Here is a 15257-nt window from a genome sequence, read left to right on the forward strand (position 1 = left end):
TTCTTTTACATTTGGATGGAAACGAAGCCGGAGTCCAAAAGGCAGCAGGGCAGAAATGAACAGATGGAAACGCGACGCTAGGAGATGCTAACTCGGACTGGAGCTTATTTAATGTGTGCTGCCCTGCAGCTGAAAGGTTGTGGGTTTGAATCCCGGCCTGCAGTCTTTCTGCAAGGAGTCGGAATGTTCTCCCAGCATGCTGGGATCTCTCTGGGACTGCTGGGGTAACTGGTCTCATGAGGCTGGTTGGGTCTGTGTGTGTGAGATGAACTGTGAAAATGATCTCAGAAATATTCTCAGCTTTCTGGAGATAAACTCATATTTTCTGGGTTACATCAGAAGAGGCTAAATATCCAATTTAAAACAGATTCATTGAAACAAACCGTCAGCAGAGCTGCAGAATCGCTGGTGACAGGAAAGTCTGGGATGAAAACTGAAATGCATCGTGTTAAATCTGTCCTCGCTCTGCTCACGTTGTGAAACACTTTTCTTATTATTTCTATTTTACTCTGCTTCAGTGTTTAAACCTTGGGGTTCTGCTTGATCACAAACATTCTCTGAAAATGTCTCCAATCACAAGAAAGAGTGTTTTCAACAGAAACTCTCAGTGTCCATGATGAGGCCTGAAGTGCTGCGCTTGAGGTCGGATGAACTCTGCTCCGTTTTCTACTCATGTTAACCAGCAAATAGAAACGTGACATTAAAAACTACACATTGACAGAAAACCTGGATAAAATAAAGACGCTCCATCAGAACCCCAACATCAGCTGCCGACTTCCTGTGGGTCAAAAACAGCCAGTGAAGAATTAAGTATTTTATGGAGACAGAATATAAAAGACTGCCACACTTTTCAGATTTTTTTCTTTTTTTATGAAAGGAATTTTTCAAAGAATAAGTTTGGATACAACTTTTCTTTGTGTTTGTCTCAAAAAATCCCAGTAAAACAAACTGGATTTTTAGTTGTAATAAAATATTTGGAGATGTGAATGTTTTTGAGACTTTTGTAGATTTATGAGTTTTATGTTTTTGCTGCTTCTCCGGGGTTCAGGGGTTTGAGTTATGGAGGAGTAATCTGCCCCCCAGATATGCTATTTTATTAATATCACTCTAAGTAATTTCCACTATGAGTAATGTTGTGTTTATCTGAGGATCCCTCTGGTTATTATTTTTCATTAGAGCCTCGTTAATGACTCTAATTGAAGCACTGAGGAGTTACAGACATTTGAAGCTTGTATATCAGGTGTTGTTCAAATGGAGACTCCAGATGGAGACTCCAGATGGAGACTCCAGATGGAGACTCCAGATGGAGACTCCAGATGGAGACTCCAGATGGAGACTCCAGATGGAGACTCCAGATGGAGACTCCAGATGGAGACCTGTACATCCTCAAAAAAAACATGTCCGAAACGACATTTCTTTTTCTGCCATTTTGATCGGTCTTGACATCCACAAGCAGAATACTTTATTCTACAGATTTATTGTATTTTCTAGTCCATACATTCAACACTCAATGTACATTTACAAAAAATTAAAATTAAAAATTTGGGTGAAACAAAATTTGTTGAATTTTTTTGTATTACAAGCATAATGGCTACAAAGTACTTACAGTTGAAGTATTTTTGACTGCAAAAATATAAATTTAGCTCGTCTTCATGAAGAGACCATGTACTCCGAATTGTTCAAAAAATGCTCCCTTGTGTTTTTCTGGATTGTTTGGGAGTATTGGGAGCAGTGGGAACGTTGGGAACACTGGGGTGTTGGGAACTTTGGGAACACTGGGAATGTTGGGAACCTTGGGAACACTGGGAATGTTGGGAACCTTGGGAACACTGGGAGTGTTGGGAACGTTGGGAACACTGGGAGTGTTGGGAACACTGGGAGCATTGGGAACCTTGGAAACACTGGGAGCATTGGGAACATTGGGAACACTGGGAATGTTGGGAACCTTGGGAACACTGGGAGTGTTGGGAACACTGGGAGCATTGGGAACCTTGGGAACAATGGGAGCATTGGGAACATTGGGAACACTGGGAGTGTTGGGAACATTGGGAACACTGGGAGTGTTGGGAACACTGGGAGTGTTGGGAACATTGGGAACACTGGGAGTGTTGGGAACATTGGGAACACTGGGAGCATTGGGAACATTGGGAACACTGGGAGCATTGGGAACACTGGGAGCATTGGGAACATTGGGAACACTGGGAGTGTTGGGAACATTGGGAACACTGAGTGTTGGGAACACTGGGAGTGTTGGGAACATTGGGAACACTGGGAGCATTGGGAACACTGGGAGCATTGGGAACATTGGGAACACTGGGAGTGTTGGGAACATTGGGAACACTGAGTGTTGGGAACACTGGGAGTGTTGGGAACACTGGGAACACTGGGAGTGTTGGGAACACTGGGAGTGTTGGGATCGTTGGGAACACTGGGAGTGTTGGGAACACTGGGAGTGTTGGGAACACTGGGAGTGTTGGGAACGTTGTGGTGTTCCTACCTGTGTTTGGTGCATTTGAACCAGTTGAGGATGTCGGTGCAGCGGGTGTAGTAGATCTGGTCGAAGGGATGGGCGTAGGATTCCTGCACAGTGACTGCGTAGCTGCAGAAGAAGAACCAATCATGTTAGAGCAGGGGTGTCCAAAGTGCGGCACCGGGGCCGTTTGCGGCCCTGTGAATAGTTTTAAGTGGCCTTGGATGCAGATGAGAAGGTTTAAACAGCACAGCTACAGACAGAGAATTTTTCTGTTTCTCTTTGTATGAAACTTTCAATTACAAATTTATATCTAGTATTAACTTTTAGAAACAAAACCAATGTTTTACTTCTAATGGGCTTGGACTAGACAGTTTCTTCTTCTTTATTCTGTTATGTAGTGAAAGCTCAATGTCTGAAAACAGACTCAGTCACAACCAATAAATAAATCCAGTTAAAGGTTTTCAAAAATGGTTCTTATTTTGTTTCTGGGGCTTAAACTAAAATGAACATCTTGACTATGAAACTGCACAACTTTTTCTGAACTTATTACATTAAAATAGAAGCTAATTTGTTGCTTAGCAAGTAAAAAGAAAATAATTCATAATAAAGTAATTATAGCAAAAGCTTTGGAGATCTGTATTTAAGGTTTCCATCTGAAAATGACCAGCATTCCCAGGGGTTTGAGTGAAACTGGAGCTTCAGAAGGAAACGGCTTAAAGTTTCTTTAAACAGATCAACTGGGGAGGGAAACATGAAGAGAAAACTGGAATCATGTTTGCAGCTCATATCCATTTGTAAAATTCCCATCGATCACAGCAGCTCATCAGAACTGGTTCAGGGATTTTCTTTTTTTCCCAGAAGTCTGAGCTCGCTGCCACCATTTTGAATTTACAGCCTCCATCTGCCCACCTCCGCCCGCCGTAAACCTTTTCCCTTCTGCATCCGGCTTTTGGCAGAACTCCCTGGCTCTGATTTGTGGCGGGGAGTCCATTAGAGCGGCGGGGCGGTTCCAACCGGCGCTAAATCAGAACTGACCTCTCCCAGCGGCTGCACACGTTGGGTCGTCGGGGTTGAGGGTTCGAACCCCAGAGACGAAGCCGAGGCACAGCAGAGTGATCTGCGGAGAAAAGCCGACCGCCATCGTCCTCCTCCCTCCGTCCTGCAGGGGTCAGTGCAGACAGGAAGTTAATTTACCATACACCATGTAGTATTAATACAACAATAAATAAAGTTTAATAGAGACAGAAGCAGAGCGCGGGTTTCTTTAACTTCCTTCAAAACATCCCAGATGTTAGAATGTTAGCCAAAATGGCCTCCAGAACCATCAGCCTGTGAAGGTGCTGATGGCATCAAAGCTCCTCCCACCTGGATGATCTTAGAAACTCAGAGATTTAAATGTCGGAAAACTTGGCTGTCAATCAGCCTCAGGCTTTAGAGCGTATTTCACCTCCAGTCGCGTTGTTTACGTTTCTGTCTCTTTCTGATGTAAATAAAGAATCGACTCCATTGTGTAATTGCTTCTGATTGGCTGATCAGGACCTCCTGATGGCTCCTTCTCCAGAAGCTGCAAAGATATAAAGTAAAACGACACCAGAACCAGGAAGAAACAATCCCAACCGAGTCCAAACTGCCTAATTCTGCAAATAAAAAAAATCTACTTTTATATTTATTTTGTCTCTCCTGGTGTTGAGCCGATATTCTTATGTTCTGTTTGGATCATATTTCCTGTCTGTTTAGCTTTTTCTATTCTCCATTATAGTTTCTGAATGATTAAGTCAGTAAATTTTCTTCAATTGTCTCTTTAAAAGCTCCCGCTCTTTCTGAAGCTCCGTCTCCAGGAAGTCATCCAACAGCTGACTGTCGACAGGGAGACGAAATCACTTCTCAAACATGAAAAATCAGAGCAGGTTTGTTATTAATGAATAAAATTATGACGTAATGGAAAGATTAAAAAGAGTTAATGTTACCCAGTACTGGCCGTTTAAATCATTTTCTGTTCTTTCCTGTCAGAGTAATGCAACGTCCAGAAACTAGAAAACATTTGATTGATTTATTGATTACAAATGACTCGCATACAGTCGACACATTTTACAGGTAAAAGTTCTGCTTTTGCTTTTCAGGCTGATTTTGTTTCTTAAATCGACCAAAAGAAAAACTATTCTGCTTACAGCTAAACTACAAATTACATAAAAAGAAAAATATCCCTGCTGTATTGAAAGCAACATGAATTTTAAAATGTAATTCCAGCAATTTTCTGAAAGTGTAGCAGAAAATTGCTGGAATTACAGGCTGCAGTTCTGGGAAAAGAAGGAAAATAAACAAGAATCCTCTAGAATGGATCCGAGCAGAAACTTTATGAAAATCATAAAAACAGAGCCGCTCATCTTTCCTTTCATCACCGCCTGCAGTGATTCCCTCATGCACCTTCACGGGGAAGCGGGGCGGTTCAGGAGGAAATACAGGAGGTGTGTTTTCCTTCCTTCAGGCGGACAGGAAACATCAAGCAGCGGTGACAGGAAGCTGCGCTGGACATCCAGCTTCCCATCATTAACCGGAGCGCCGCCGCGAGGCAAACACTGCCGCTGTCTGTTCCCCGACAGGTGAGGCGCGGCTGGAGCAGCCAATCAGCTGCAGCATGACGAAACACGATCATAATAACAACCCAAACTCTTTACTTAATGATACAAAGACGGAGTCTGAAATCTAGAAAGACGGAAATTTAAAGAGATTTTTAGTAGAAATTTGATGCCGGCAGCAAATTTTCTGAAAAAGTTGGGACAGCGACATGTTTACCACGGCGTTGCATCAGCTGGAGGTGAAGCTGGGAGCCGCTGCTGTCCTGTTAACAGAAAAACAGCAAACGCTTGGAATCACGGAGCAAATAATGCAGCAGTTCATTCAAACAAACGCATGTGGAAGACTGGACTTTATTTGCAAAATGAACATTAAAACGATGCATTATTAATCAGGAGGCTGCAGAAGAACGCGGGGCGTTAATGTTCTCTTTACTGCGTTTGGAAAATTCACAGAAAATTCCTGCAGGATTTCAGTTTATTTCCCCTAAAGACTCAGATAGAAAACAAACAGAACCGGATCTGGAACGTTCTGCTGAGCGAAATGGAACGTGACCGATCTGCTCCAGATTCCTGCATTTGATGCTTTTTATGATAATAAAACATTCAGAAATATTAATAAGCAGTAATTCAGAGCTGATTCCCGCAGATTAAATGTTTTTTTATGGATTCTGCAAATTTTCAAACTTTTATCAGCAGCGTCTTCATCACCCAAGGACAGGAAAACTGCAGAGGACTGCTTCCTTAATTAATTCCCAGCAGCTCCCACAGGTAGGAGCGTCCACCTCCAGATTCAGCAGAGATTATTGAGGATGATTAAACTCTCAGTCAGCAGCAGACACTTGTGTTTTTACCTGAGCTCGGCCATTTTTTATCTCCAACAACAGGGCCATGTTTAACAAGAGAACTACAGATTCTCATCCATCACAGATCAGCTGCAGGATGACGAACCAGAGCAGGAAGCCATCTCTCCAACAAGCAGCCGGGAGCAAATTAAAGATATTTACAGTTTCTCTCATGTTGTGAGCTTTTCTTTAGCTTTTGGAGGCTGAAGAAGAGAAATATATGGACCCAGAAAACCGTCCTGCTGTGGAGACAGACTCTGCCGGGCGCCTGAACCTCCAGGAGTTTAGCTGCTGACTTCAAGCCTGGAGGCATTGAAGGGCATCGGGGGCCATTGGAGGCATTTGGGGGGCATTGGAGGGCATTGGGGGCACTGGAGGCATTTGGGGGGCATTGGAGGCATTTGGGGGCATTGGAGGGCACTGGGGGGCATTGGAGGCATTTGGGGGCATAGCAGGGCATTGGGGGGCATTGGAGGCATTGGGGGGCATTGGAGGGCATTGGGGGGTATTGGGGGGCAATGGAGGCATTGGGGGGATTGGGGGGCATTGGAGGCACCTGTTTTTCTGAGCCGCCTTTAAACGCTACGACGCTCGCACTGGGTTCACACCTGCTGCTGCTGCACAGATGTTAGAATCATACAGCAAAACACTAAGAACCTTGAACAGTTTTTACCCCAAACTAACCAACTGAGTTCAGTGATACGGTTGGATGGAGGTAATGTTAGCTAAAGGATCACTAGCTACTGTTAGCCAAAGGATCACTAGCTACTGTTAGCCAAAGGATCACTAGCTACTGTTGGCTAAAAGATGATTAGCTAATGTTAGCTAAAGGATCAGTAGCTAATGCTAGCTAAAAGATCATTAGCTAATGCTAGCTAAAAGATCACTAGCTAATGTTAGCTAAAAGATCACTAGCTAATGTTAGCTAAATGACCACTAGCTAATAACAATACAGAACATTAAGCTTGTTAACAAGTAGCCTGTGGAGTACTGAAGTTGTTGTCTACGTTCAGCTACGTAGATTCAGTCTGACCGACTTCCTGTTGGATCTCAGGAAGAATCCGGCGACAGCGGTTCTGTTCCAATGATCCAGTTCAGCTTCTCCTGAAAACATTTCTAGTCTGAATGTGTCACAGCATTTCAAATGAATCTTAAACAGCTGCTGTTAGCAGCTAACTGTTAGCTATAATGCTAACTGCTAGCTATGTCTCGCTATGGGCAGGTTTTATAGAGTCACCTCTGGAAGACCAGACACTTTATCCCTCCCTCCCTGACCTCTGACCTCTTCCTCCCAGTTGAGCAGCATTATGTCAGACTGAGTTCTGATGGATCCAAAGTTCTTCAGAACTGGAGTAATTCTCCAGAAGTTAAAGTTAACAAATGAATAAATTCCTCAGCTGGTTTTATTTTTCCATTATGGATCATTTTAGTTGCAGCCACACATTTCAGATCCATCCTGAAAGACTTTCAGAAGCTAGCTGCTGTTAGCCTAGCCTGTCTGTTAGCCATGCTTCATTCGTCTCATCAGCTGGAGGTTTTCTTTCAGTCTGTCAAGCAGCAACCAGAACCTGGGTTGTGACCCGGTTCTGTTTTCCGGCTGCCAGACTCTGCTGGTCTGGAGTTTTGCTGCTGCCAACACGGCTCTGATCTCATTTATTACAGTCTGCTGTTTATAACAGTAAATGGAGAAATAAAAACTCGTTTTGCTGCTGCTCTTCATAAGCAGCAACTCACAGCGACAGGAAGTCAATAAAAACCGGATTATTGTTGGTCAAACCGGATCCCAGCTGGAGGTCTGGGCCAGACAGGCGTCCACTTAGCGCCTGCAGGACCCGGGACACGACAACATATTTACAGTGAACTCACATCATTTACGAGATTTTTCTTCAAAACATTCTTCTTTCAGATTTATTGACTCTTGAATTGTCTTTGAATTTTACTTTTTATGGTTAAAAGAATTTATGTGTGGAAAAATAAAACCTTTGAGTTATTAGAAATAATTACATTTGAAAAATGAAACTATAAAATCTGACAAAATACTTTGAATATGTAATGTTGAAAAAAATAAAATCTGAAAACTTGAAAATATAAAATCTGAAAACATAATTTGAAAACTAAAATCCTAAAAAGAATCATTTGAAACTAAATTGGAAAATAAAATCTGAAAAACTTAAAAATGTTAAAATATCTGAAAATATAAAGTCAGAAAAAATGGCAAACTGACTTTAGATGAAAGTATCTGAAAATACTTTCAAAACAAACTCTTTGATTGAGAAGTTTTTCAGTTTCATTTCTGACAGTAATTTTGTAATAAATTTAATATGCGCCTCCATCGACCTGAACGCTCCCAGGCGAGCAACGCGGCGCGGCGCTGATGGACAGCGACAGCGCGCTGACAGAGACCGCTCAATGTCATCGACGCTCCGCCGCCGCCGCGGCGCAGGCGGGCGGGCTGGCGGCCCCCAGGGGCAGCTGCTGCACTGTGGCCCAGTCAAAGTAAAGGAGAGCAACATTAACCAGACATTAACAAAAAACTGGAGCTTGTTTTACGTCAATAATTCCTTAATATTGATTAAAAAAAGTTTCACTGGAAGATTATTTAACTTGTAACATGGAAAAATATGATGTAATGAATGAAATAATCTGTTAGTGGAACTGAAACGTTTCATCAAGTTTAAAGAACAAATGCTTTAAATTAAGCTGCGAGTTTTTGATTAATTGCCTTTATTTAATTGAAATAAGATATTTGAACCAGAAACTAGATTTAAAAAATCACCTGGATAATTTTGATGTTTTGCAGAGCGGCTTCAGGAAACCAAACCCGGTTCTGTCAGAACGGACCAGAACTCCAGAACTGCTGTATGTAAACTTCTGACCCTGAACACATTTATCAATCATTGATTTCATGTAATTTATTTATCCATCCTTTAAACGTCCTGAACTGTCAGACACATTCGTTTTATTACAAATTAATTTCATATTAACTAAAATAAAATCTGGATGAAAACAAGCAGAACATCCAACATGGCGTCCAGCTGACCAGACAGAAATCAACCACCCATTAATCTGCACATTATTTCACATGTTGACAGAAAGTTTCTGGTTGTCTTTATAAATTTTTATGACTTCAGGATAAATATTTCTATTTTGAACTCAGGAACTTTCTTCATGTTGCACCACAAACTGTGATTTCCATCAAAGATTTTCTGGGTTTTTTCGCGCTCGACATGAATAATCCTGGACTCCACAACTTTCCTGGAAGGTTTGTTTTCATTTCTCACCAGTTTCAAGCTGCAGATATAAACAAGCAGTCAGGAAACACGGCGAGTTTGCAGACGAGTCCATCAACCTGCCGCGTGTCCAGGCAGAAACGCTGCGCTCCTGTTCAGACACGCCGACCAAACTACCACTCCACTTCCTGTTGGAGAAAAACCTGACTTCCTGATTTGTCTGCATCACTGGAAAGAAACGAATCGTCTTTAAATACAGCCGAACGTTTCCGATCTGAGCCTGAAACCAGGAAGTTCAATTAGTGAACGACGTCTTCCTGGTTAAACGACCCAACGTCCCGCGTCTATTAGCCGCTCTTCAAAACAGGAAAGAAAGGAGAAGATCAGGTCTGCATGACAACAAGATGCTGATTCTATCAGCTCTACCATCACAACATGCCTGCAATGCTGAGCTCTGGTCAGATGAGAGTACGGCAGAGGATCTGTGATGCTGTGGGCTGTTTCGTCTCCTTTTACAGATCAGGGATGGATGGAAGGATAGATAGATGACTCCGAGAACCAGCATCACCAGTCCAACCAGTCCAACCAGCATCACCAGTCCAACCAGTCCAACCAGTCCTCTGATGGCGTCTGAACGCGTTGACCTTTTCATGCGCTGCGCCTTTAAGAGCTGCTGTCGGCCTGGCAACGCACCAAGCTGTGAAATTACCCTAATCCGGCCGTTCACTCTTCATCCAGCTGATCAATGGCCGCCTCTGGACGGAGGAGCTGAGGATGGAAGGATGCTATCGACGGCGTGGAGCGGCTCGATAAATGGATTCCTGCAGTCCCCTCTATCTTTAAGGCACGCTGCCTTTATTGATCCGCGGCTCCTTGCATCTCACTGCAAATGGTTTTCAAATATTAGCTCTTATTAAACTTGCTAAGCAGGCCACACAACAGCCAAGAAATCTCCACAGGCCACATAAAGTCCGAAATGAGAACTTTCTCCAATCCGCTGCTGCATCTGTAATGAGCCGCGAGGCTTTAAGGAGAAGTTCAGGAAACATGGAGCAAAATGTCGCAACCGGGATGCAGCAGAGCCGGAAAACCCTGGAAAACCCTGGAAAACCCTGGAAAACTCTGAGAAAACCAAACCAAACAGTGGGAGAGAAAACAGCACGTTTACAACAAATGATGCAGCTGAAGGCTTATTTAGTCCTCTGGAGTCCAAAATCTCCAGAGACGTGAATTTAAATCAATCAGAAATAACGATGCCCTGCATCAGAACCTGGAACCGGGTCAGAACCGGGCAGCTGCTGTGGTTCTGACCCAAACCAGCCTGTTCCCCTCCCTGGCCTGTGGGGGCGCTGCACCAACAACCACTGCAGGAAACGACACTAAAACCTCTGAAGACACTGAGAGCAACTTCCTGTTTCACCAAATGAAACAAGATGGAGGCGTCAGAGTTTAGTGATTTCTCTTTAGTCTTTGGCTGAAGACCAGGAGCCATTTCTGCTGCTAGCGCTAGGCTAGCATGTTAGCTTTGGTTGAATTTACCCAGAATGCCCTGCACTGGACATTGGTTGGTTTGACGCAGAGCAGAAAACCACAGCAACTGAAATGGAAGAAATGTTGAAGCTTCTGATCGGAGCGATTCTGCCGGACCCTCCGGAGGAAAACACCCTGAAAACCACCAGGTTCTCCACTGATGGTTCCAGGTTCTCCACTGACGGTTCCAGGTTCTCCACTGACGGTTCCAGGTTCTCCACTGACGGTTCCAGGATCTCCACTGACGGTTCCAGGTTCTCCACCGACGGTTCCAGGTTCTCCACTGACGGTTCCAGGTTCTCCACTGATGGTTCCAGGTTCTCCACTGATGGTTCCAGGTTCTCCATTGATGGTTCCAGGTTCTCCACTGACGGTTCCAGGTTCTCCACTGACGGTTCCAGGATCTCCACTGACGGTTCCAGGTTCTCCACTGACGGTTCCAGGTTCTCCACTGACGGTTCCAGGATCTCCACTGACGGTTCCAGGTTCTCCACTGACGGTTCCAGGTTCTCCACTGACGGTTCCAGGTTCTCCACTGACGGTTCCAGGTTCTCCACTGACGGTTCCAGGATCTCCACTGACGGTTCCAGGTTCTCCACTGACGGTTCCAGGTTCTCCACTGACGGTTCCAGGATCTCCACTGACGGTTCCAGGTTCTCCACTGACGGTTCCAGGTTCTCCACTGACGGTTCCAGGTTCTCCACTGACGGTTCCAGGATCTCCACACACGGTTCCAGGTTCTCCACTGACGGTTCCAGGTTCTCCACTGACGGTTCCAGGTTCTCCACTGACGGTTCCAGGATCTCCACTGACGGTTCCAGGATCTCCACTGACGGTTCCAGGTTTTCCACTGACGGTTCCAGGTTCTCCACTGACGGTTCCAGGTTCTCCACTGACGGTTCCAGGTTTTCCACTGACGGTTCCAGGTTCTCCACTGACGGTTCCAGGTTCTCCACTGACGGTTCCAGGTTCTCCACTGACGGTTCCAGGTTCTCCACTGACGGTTCCAGGTTCTCCACTGACGGTTCCAGGTTCTCCACAGACGGTTCCAGGTTCTCCACTGACGGTTCCAGGATCTCCACTGACGGTTCCAGGTTCTCCACTGACGGTTCCAGGTTCTCCACTGACGGTTCCAGGTTCTCCACAGACGGTTCCAGGTTCTCCACTGATGGTTCCAGGTTCTCCACTGATGGTTCCAGGTTCTCCACTGATGGTTCCAGGTTCTCCACAGACGGTTCCAGGTTCTCCACTGACGGTTCCAGGTTTTCCACTGACGGTTCCAGGTTCTCCACTGATGGTTCCAGGTTCTCCACTGACGGTTCCAGGTTCTCCACTGACGGTTCCAGGTTCTCCACTGACGGTTCCAGGTTTTCAGCTGTAGAAAACTGGATGAAAGGCAGGAAAATACAGCAGCAGACTGTGTTTAAATTCTGCCTCTATCGGTGAAGCTTTATGTCAGGAAATGTTTTCTTTGGCTTTAATCAAATGTTCAGTTTCTACTCCATCTCCAGACACAGCAGCGCGGCCTTCCCTGGGGGAGGAAGCGGCCTGGAGTCATCCAGGCTAATGTACGGTGAAGGAAACAAAGCCTCCTCTGCTGGAGTCAGGGACAAAGCGGTGAAAGGCTTTTTAGGAGGAACACGCTCCAAAGGAGAGCGCTGAGGAAGCAGTTCTTCCCGGCTGAAAAGCATCCATCTCCATGTAAACATGTTACACAACAGAGGAACCAATCCCACAAATGGCTGCAGCACAGAGCCGCAGCTGCTGAATGTTCTGCGGCAGGAAAACCTCCCAACAAACCGGCAGCTGCTGGAGAACTGGCCCATCATTCATGCTGCACCTGGAAAACATCTGCAAGGAGCAGCGGCATGGAGACGAAGCGACGCCGCACGGCGATGCTGCACGGCGATGCTGCACGGCGATGCCGCACGGCGATGCCGCACGCACGGCGATGCCGCACGCACGGCGACTGAATGATTCCTCATTCAGTCGGAAGGACGAATCGCTGAGCCTCAACCTGAAGCTTTCGCCCAACCGCGACGCATCTGCACTCTAAAACAGAATCTGTTTGATTCATTTCTAACATCACCAAAATTGTGATTCTGGTTCAGTTTGTTTTCCGTCGGTTTCCTGATTTCAGGCTCATTTTCACCTGCAAAAACCTTCATCTGGTTGAACACCGAGCTGTAAAATAAAGATTCATTCATTTTATACGCATTTAATGTGCACAAAATTTCATATGAGAAATATTGAAATTATCTTCAACCATTTATCTGATTCACATTTGTTCCTCCATTTAATACAGATTTGTTCATTTTTATTTGTATTTAATATGCAAAAATCTTACATGTGAAATATAGATGTTATTTTGAACATGAAGGCAGGCCTTCCTGTGGGAAAATGTGTCGTATGATAAGTTATTAATAGGTAACATGTGAAACGTGGGAATCAGTGGAAATGTGAAGCTTTTTGTAGAACCATGTGAAATTCAGACTTTTATTAACATGCAGAACTCTGTCATCTGAATGATGTTTAAATAAAATATGAAGCAAAAAATGTTTTGTTTTCTAAGGTTCTATTTTCTGTTGTAAAGTTTCCTCATTTAAATGTCTTTATGTTTTTCCTTTTTATTTACATGTTGTGATATTTTTACAGGTGACATCAGCAGGAAGTCTGGGCTGTTAGAACAGTTTAAACGTGAAGTTCAAACAGAAACTGGATGTTTTAAATAAAAAGACTCAATTATCTCACAGTTTAACACTTTTAAAGTTTTAGGGTTAGGTTCGGGTTCTACCTGCTGGAAAAGTGATGAATATATGTGATGCTGAATTTGAGGGATTTTTGTTGTTTTGTGTGGTTTATGTTTCTGTTTGCTTCCCGTTTCTCTCTAAAACGTGGAAACGTTCCCGTTGCGCCATGCATGCGTCACATTTGTGTGCTCCTGCGGCGATCCGGACCTGATCATTATTAGAAATAAAATATTTGTTTTGCTCTCTTCCTGCTGGAGGAAGAAGTTTGTGCTGCATTATGAATTCATGGCCAGAGACCTTTAATATCCTCCATCTGGTCACACCCTCCTTTATTATCACCCAGACGCATCTGCTATTTTTATTCCTGCTTTTTGCCGTTTCCAGCAGTAAATGAGGATTTCTGAGCCCAATCAGAACTTAGGACCTGAATTAACACTCAACCAAACAGAACCTGTCGTGCACTTTGTGCGCCGACACAATGTGCCGTGATTACCGCCTGCTCTCTATAGGATTGAAGTAAAAATGCGACACGCTTTCAGCGGCTTGTTTCATTAAATGTCAGGCGATCGGACGCAGCAGGAGCGCTGCACAGACATTAGGAAGACAAAGCGCAGCCTGCAGGAGGGGAGCTGCAGGAAGCGCAGCTCACAAGGAGCTTCACAGGTTGGACCAATTACTGGGATTGTTGGAGAAATTTCTGATTATTTACGCTGCTCTTTGTTAAGTGTGAACTGCTGCCAACACTCAGCGCTAACTCCACTTCCTGCCTCCATCAGATCCCCTGATTAGAGTCGCCAGCCTCAGCAGGCGCTGACCCGGTTCTGCAGCCGGCCGGTTCGATGCCGCGCACTGCAAAAACTCTCGCAGAGTTAATTAATACACAAACTGGAACCTGATCGATCAGAATAATGAGAGCAGCGAGTCTGGATCAGAACCGGATCAAAACTGGAGCGGAACCGGACCAATGGATCAGAACTGGGTCAGAACTGGATCAGAACCATCAGATCTTTCCAACAAAGCGGCCTTTTAGAGCAAAACGGCGCCACACAAAGCTGACTCCAACTGATGAAATCCGAGTCAACGCAGGTTCTTTTATTTGTTTGCTATTCCGACCAGAACCGGCGCCCAGAGACGGGGAGGCGTCAGCCGGAGCGGCGTGATGCAACCTGTGATGTCAGCATGATTCACGCCTGTCAGAACCGATCGTCGCTCTGCATCAAACTGCTGCTGATCAGGAGGGAATCCGACCCGATTTACTGCCGATTACCGCAGAACGGGCCGGACCGGAACCGGGTCTGATTTAATGCTCCTGGTTTGATCTCAGCGAGTCTAAATTTAGACATCATGTTTTACAGAAAGGCTGCAGAAAAACGGCATTTATATTAGCAGCATTATTAACTATCTGCAATATTTTCAATTTTAAAACATTTTCTGCTGACAAATTATTGCATAAATCAAGATCAGAGCTCAACAACAGATAGATTTATAGTTTTTAATCTCACTGGTTTCTTCAGCCTTCAGATCCAGGGTTTCAGGAACTGCTGATCAGACCTATCGATAAGCAATAAATCAATAGAACAGGCTCAACTGTTTCCATTTGCATGATTTATTATTTTTCTTTCTATCACAAACTGGGTGATAAAGTCTTCAGTCTGGTGCAGGACAGTTTGTTTCCAGATATTTCATCATTAAAAACATCTAAAAACAACATTATCATTTGTAGTAATAATTTATTGACTGGTCTTCCCTGATCATTCATGGACAAATGTGGACTGAGGATGTCAACATTAGCGTTAGCTGTTAGCACTGAGATGCTACTTTAGGCTAGCGTAGCTTTGCTGCTAGGCTAACTGCTT

The 15257-nt window shown here is 44.5% G+C and overlaps 1 protein-coding gene across 1 annotated transcript in view; it reads right to left on the minus strand.

Annotated features, from left to right (window-relative positions):
• Positions 1–15257, minus strand: part of LOC129352199 (multiple epidermal growth factor-like domains protein 11) — a 63498-nt gene that overhangs the window by 39187 nt on the left and 9054 nt on the right. Inside the window, exons 3-4 of the mRNA XM_055021062.1 lie at positions 3509–3632; positions 2498–2599 (exon numbers count right to left, since the gene is read on the minus strand). Of these exons, the coding sequence (XP_054877037.1) occupies positions 2498–2599; positions 3509–3632 (226 nt within the window). The remainder of the gene's footprint in view (positions 1–2497; positions 2600–3508; positions 3633–15257) is intronic.

This window comes from Poeciliopsis prolifica, unplaced genomic scaffold (genome assembly GCF_027474105.1).
Source record: "Poeciliopsis prolifica strain line A6 unplaced genomic scaffold, Auburn_PproV2 SCAFFOLD073, whole genome shotgun sequence".
Classification (NCBI taxonomy): Eukaryota; Metazoa; Chordata; class Actinopteri; order Cyprinodontiformes; family Poeciliidae; genus Poeciliopsis; species Poeciliopsis prolifica.